Source organism: Sinocyclocheilus anshuiensis, unplaced genomic scaffold, assembly GCF_001515605.1.
Source record: "Sinocyclocheilus anshuiensis isolate Anshui unplaced genomic scaffold, SAMN03320099.WGS_v1.1 scaffold801, whole genome shotgun sequence".
NCBI lineage: Eukaryota > Metazoa > Chordata > Actinopteri > Cypriniformes > Cyprinidae > Sinocyclocheilus > Sinocyclocheilus anshuiensis.
Genome location: NW_015536541.1, coordinates 1,155,653 through 1,161,275, shown reverse-complemented (window position 1 = coordinate 1,161,275; position 5,623 = coordinate 1,155,653). Strand labels below are relative to the sequence as shown.

General features: G+C 35.1%; 1 protein-coding gene across 2 annotated transcripts; it reads left to right on the top strand.

The window, feature by feature from the left end:
- Positions 1-1,962: 1,962 nt before the first annotated feature.
- Positions 1,963-5,102, top strand: bloc1s2 (biogenesis of lysosomal organelles complex-1, subunit 2). Of its 2 annotated transcripts, none has more exons than XM_016498134.1 (5): positions 1,963-2,223; positions 2,556-2,672; positions 2,764-2,883; positions 3,108-3,212; positions 3,864-4,106. In XM_016498134.1, the coding sequence occupies exons 1-5, from the start codon at positions 2,064-2,066 to the stop codon at positions 3,881-3,883; spliced, it is 522 nt and encodes a 173-aa protein (XP_016353620.1). In that variant the 5' UTR covers positions 1,963-2,063; the 3' UTR covers positions 3,884-4,106. The 2 variants fall into 2 exon arrangements, with proteins under 2 accessions (XP_016353620.1, XP_016353611.1); XM_016498125.1 differs by lacking the exon at positions 3,864-4,106 and adding an exon at positions 4,573-5,102 and having other exon boundaries at positions 1,965-2,223.
- The last annotated feature ends 521 nt before the right edge of the window (positions 5,103-5,623 follow it).

The window sequence follows — 5,623 nt, the reverse complement described above, 5'->3', positions numbered from 1 at the left end:
GTTCTTCCAATATAGAACGGAACTCCTCAAGGTAGTGTAAGTAGTCCTATTCTTTTTAACTTAATGATGAATGACATTTTTTCTAATATTGACTTTGTTGTGAGCAGGTCATTGTATGAAGATGATGGAGCGTTATGGTTTAGGGGGCGAAATGTTTTGTATGTGGAAAAGAAAATGCAAAAAGCTGTAAAGGAGGTTGAGGATTGGGCAAGGAAATGGGGTTTCAGGTTTTCTGTGGCAAAAACGCAGGTAATATGTTTTTCGAATAAGAAAATTAATCCTTCTCTGAATATATAAATGTATGGGCAACAGCTAGAACAAGATAATGTAGTGAAGATAATTTCTAGGAATGTGGATGGACTCAAAATTGAAGTTCAGAATACATATTCAGAAGCTGATAGAAAAATGTAAGAAAGGGATAAACATATTAAGATGCTTGTCTGGAGTTGAATGGGGGGCTAGGCGTCAATCAATGGAAAGAATATATAAAGCAGTATTAAGAGCCAACATTGATTACGGTTGTATGGTGTATACTTCTGCAAATAAAACTTGGACTAAAAAGATTGAGAAGATACATTAACTAATAGATACATACACTAGCATTAAGGGTCACTCGGAAAGTCACCCAGTCAAGAATATTTTAAGAGAATGTTGGGAGTATGAATGTAAAGAATTTGTAAGTTTTGGCTGGATTGTTGGGAAGGAAGCACAGAGAATGGGTCTTGATGAGATTGATATTGCACCATCAGTGGCGATTCCGGCGATACCTCCCTGGTTGTTTCCAATGCCATTTGTTGATTTAAACATTCATAAAGAGATAAAAAGCATCGACATGAACATCCCAATAGTTTCAGCTGTGCAACAATATATAAATCAAACGTATTATTTAGTATTGCAGATATACACAGATGGATCTAAAGACCCAGGGACTGGAAGAACAGCAGCTGCAATATATATACACTCCTAAATTCAATATCAAAGTTGCTAGAAGAGTTTCTGATCATGTATCTGTATATACTTCTGAATTATTAGCTATATGTTTTTCACTTAAAAAAAAAAAAGAAAAAAAAAAAAAAAGGGGTTTTTTTTTTTTTTTAAATCTATAATAGTTGAATAATTCATAGCTGAACCGTTTACGTTTCACACTCCAGACCAGTAGGTGGCGGACATGCACCTTTAACGTTAGTTTGCCAATCCGCCAAAAAAACTCGAGAGAAGAAGAAGAGTACTAATCCAATTTAGAATTAATCATTATTTTGAAATCCAAATTTCACATTCATAAGTGTAAATTTACCAATAAAAAACCCAATTTTATGGTTTTGTTGACTGAAATTTTTATATATATTGACAGTATCAGAGACTCTGTGAATAAGAAAGCTGTAAGAACTTTGAAAGTTTGTGAACTTTACAATATATTTATTTGATTTTATATATACGTACAAGTGTGTGTATGTATGTATGTATGTATATCTTGTATTTTTGTTTTGAAGTTTTATACTTTCCTCCCCCTGGCAATTGTTTTTTTGTTTGTTGTAATTTGTCCTTCTATCTTTTTCTTTTCTTATTTTAATGTTGATTTATTGTGTGTTATTGTTCCTTGAATAAAAAAATAAATAAATCATTATTTTGAAATGCACTCGGCCGGAAATACATTTCATAGAAGCTCATTGTTCTTTGCTTCACTCTTTTTAAATTGCCAGAGTTGTCACGCAGCCCCACCCATATCTGTATATGAAACATGTGTTTTTGATCTATGCTTTATTAATTATAACCCTTAATGATACACCTTTAGGTTTTACATTCTGTATTTAGGAACTGTATCTGATATGCATGTCAAAAAGAATATTACATACAAAAGAAGTAAGAGTGACAAATCTGACTACTTTGTAATTGTTTTCACATATTCTCTTAACGCTTCATAAATAAATCGTCATATATCAGCTTCGTTTCACCAGATAAAAAAAAAACAGATGTATTCGGATTAATTTCACTGCATAAGAAAAAAGACGGAAACGAGGAGTCACGTGAAACTGGTTCTGGTCATGTGATCATGTGAGCTGAAAATGGCAGCTACGGGGGAGGAGGCCGCAGCGATGGACAGCATCTGCAAAGCACCCGCTCCCCCGACCGACCTCAAGCTCACAGCCGAGCCCGAACACAGGAGAGACGAGGCCACAAACGATGCGACAGAGGACCCAAAAGCCAAAAGACCCAGTAATAACAGTAAGCTGCTTTTGTAAATAAATCAGCCTGTGTGCAAGTCACTGCAGCTTCATCTGTAGTAGTGATTCTCTCAGCTTTCCAGTGCAGCTATTGGTCAGGTTATGTTTGTCGCTTATTTTTTTTAGCTAATGCAGCCTGTTTTGGGGTGTTTGACTTGTTCTGTTTCCAAGAGAATTATGCGTTTTGTGTACATTTGTCACTAGACTGTGTCTGTGTCTCAAAACCCAGTAAACTGTCTACCTAGATTACACTTTGGGCATCAAATAAATTCTGCCTAGGTAGGCAGCTCACTTGTTTTTTGGGACACTAAAAGTGTCTGCTGTCTGTAACAGATGACGGAGGAGTGGAGACTGCAGAGGAGGCCACTGAACCCGCTGAACCTGATATCAATGAGCTCTGCAGAGACATGTTTGACAAAATGTCAGTTTTCTTACAGGGAGAGCTCACCGGTAATGAGAATAGAAGAACAACTATGAATATATTTCTCTCTCTTTCAATTTATGTAGAACTTTGTGAGTAATTTTTGTTTTGTTTGCTCAGCAACCTGCGAGGACTACAAACTCCTAGAGAACATGAACAAACTCACCAGTCTGAAGTACATGGAGATGAAGGACATATCCATCAACATCAGCCGCAATCTACAAGATCTCAATCAGAAATGTGAGAAATGTGGCAGCAATCTATAAAATCAACCAATGTATGTTGTTAATATGACATTAAGCTTTTTTTTCAACCAGATTGTCTTATCACAATGTTCGAAGTACACTTGTGTTTATTAACATCACTGTCATCATTGCAAGTGTTTATTATTGTGATTTGCTAATAAGTGAGTATGCAAGCCATATATTGATTGTCTTAAATTATGTCTTCATTTTTGGCTTTAGATGCCAGTTTGCAGCCTTACCTGGATCAGATTAACCAGATCGAAGAGCAGGTTACGGCTCTGGAACAGGCTGCTTATAAACTAGACACATATTCAAAGAAACTGGGTGAGTACAAAGAACTCTGTGAAAAATACTGGGAGCTTTTTTACTGTTTTATTATTTGCTTTTATATATTTTATATTTAATTTGATTAAAAATGATGAAGGACACCATTAGGTTTGTCTGGACTATGAATTATTTTGATTGAACCTACCCTAAACATACTGTACAGAAAACAAAAGGCAAGTTGCTTGTCATGACAATAGGGTGCTGCAGTGATGACGTATTTTTGTAGGCCAACCCAAAGTTAGCATCATCCTCCTGATTCCTTTGACAAAAACCCAGAAAGATTTTTCCATTGGCGTTTGGATTATTGCAGAAAATAAGCTGTGTGTCCAGCAAAAGTTTATGATTCTTGCACATTTTGTTCATCATGATAATCTTCACAACTTTTACCAATTTTGAAGCCTAAATACACTTAACAGAAGTAAACATCTAAACATAGGCTATTGGAATAGTTTGCAAGAGCACAACTATAAACTCAGTAAGGCTATACAAGTGGACTAGTATGTAGATAAGTTTACTTCTTCGATATGATGATGTTTAATGTTACCAACTGCCTTTTCAGGACAAAAAAAAATCACAAGTGGTTATTACTGGTGTATTTTATGTTGTAGAATAAAACATGAAAATTTTTTGAGCTTTAGTTCACCACAGATCTTATTTTAAGCATTTAACTAAACATCCGGTCGAAAAAACCCAATGACTTCAGCATGATGGAACCGGAAGTGCTAAAATGCAATACGTTTCTGGGTTTTGGCAGACAAAAATATGACATCTCTGCTGCACTCTTTGAAGAGAGAATCATGATGTAACAAAACTAGTTCATTTCCCATCACAATCAATAGAGCTGTCTGCTCTGTAGGCACCCTCTTCAGATGGCACACACACACCCCTTCCTATTTTTGCTGTGCATCTACTTTTATTACCGTTTTACTTTTGCAGTTCAACTGAAATAAAATAAGTTATGATTTACAAATCAAAGCACTTCCTGTATTTTTTTTCAATAAATTGACCGTCATTCAGAACCAGCTTATGATATTTCTAGTTTTTGGCCTACTAATTTAATGAAATCATTTGTTTCTTTGTATGTAGATCTGTAGACAGTTATAGCAATACTCATATTATGTGTATGATATATAGAAAGGCAAAGACTGGACCTCTTGAAAAATTAAATACCCCTGAATTAATTAGTTAATTAGGACATTAGATGGCGCTATAAGACCAAAATAGATACTCGGGTTCCTCTTCCGTTATAGTAGTGAGCTCATTTTGTGAGATTAATATAACACTCAAATGTGTAACTGAATCACTCTCAGTATTTAGTATTTCATTTGCGTAATTCTATTTGTGTGCTTATTCACAGAGGCCAAGTTTAAGAAACTGGAGAAGCGGTGAAAGTGACCAGGAACTCATTAAAGTAGTCATCCTCAAAAGGTATCTGGAAATCTCAGAGATTGTGTTTGTTTTATGCACTAAACAATCTTCAGACCGATATCACACACACTATGGCAGTGTCTTAGTCTCTAGGTTATGGATTGTGCAGCAAGTAACCTTAGATACATAATATTGAATGCTCATTTATTGATCAGATGCTACACAGGCTAGACCGCACAGGGCAGGAGTGTCAAGTGTGACATGCTTGCAGACCAACTCCTGATTTCAAAATACACATTTAAGATTCAAAAAGGCATGATACAGATAAAGCTGTACAGTGTACATGGCTTGAGTTGTTACAGTATGTTGTTAAAAATGATTTACCCATTATTTCTGTTAAATAGTGACTTATTTTGTATGTTTGCAGTTAGAAAAGCAAATGTTTTGTTAAACATTTGTATTACTTTTTATTATTTTCAAAATCTTAACTAACCTAACTAAAAACAAATTGAGAAAAAAAGTGTGAAGTGAATGTTATTACATATTTTAATATAGTGCAGCTAACAAACATCTCATATTTTCTACCTTAATTTACTTTTTATACCGCTGCTTTTGTGCAATTATGATTAATTGCAGCAGCTGTTAAATGTTATTAATGGTATGGTCATGCAAAAGTAGTTTTTTTCATGTTTATTTTTACAACATCTATGAAATGCTGTTTCAAACCTCTCTCTTCAAGTCCACCAGAGGGCAGACGAAGCCCACACATTGTCTGACTCAACCTTTAACCTGAATTTGACTATAAAGCACAGCGATAGATCCAGAGCCATGTATGGGTGAGGTGCTCATCCACAGAGATGGTGGCCAATGTATCATATGTTCAGGCTCCAATGTCAGTATACCGAAATAATCAGCATGGGGCTGTTTCATGCACTTTAAAGACAGTATGACAGTCCATAACCATTACTGTACTGACTACATTTAATAACTCTGAAATACTATCCTATAGTGTCATATTCAATATGAAACATTTAACCGTA

Coding starts and splice junctions, on each gene's coding strand:
- bloc1s2 (XM_016498125.1), top strand. CDS start 2,064: ATGGCAGCTACGGGGGAGGAGGCCGCAGCGATGGACAGCATCTGCAAA. Junction 2,224..2,555: donor CAAAAGACCCAGTAATAACA/GTAAGCTGCTTT, acceptor TGTCTGTAACAG/ATGACGGAGGAGTGGAGACT. Junction 2,673..2,763: donor CTTACAGGGAGAGCTCACCG/GTAATGAGAATA, acceptor TTGTTTGCTCAG/CAACCTGCGAGGACTACAAA.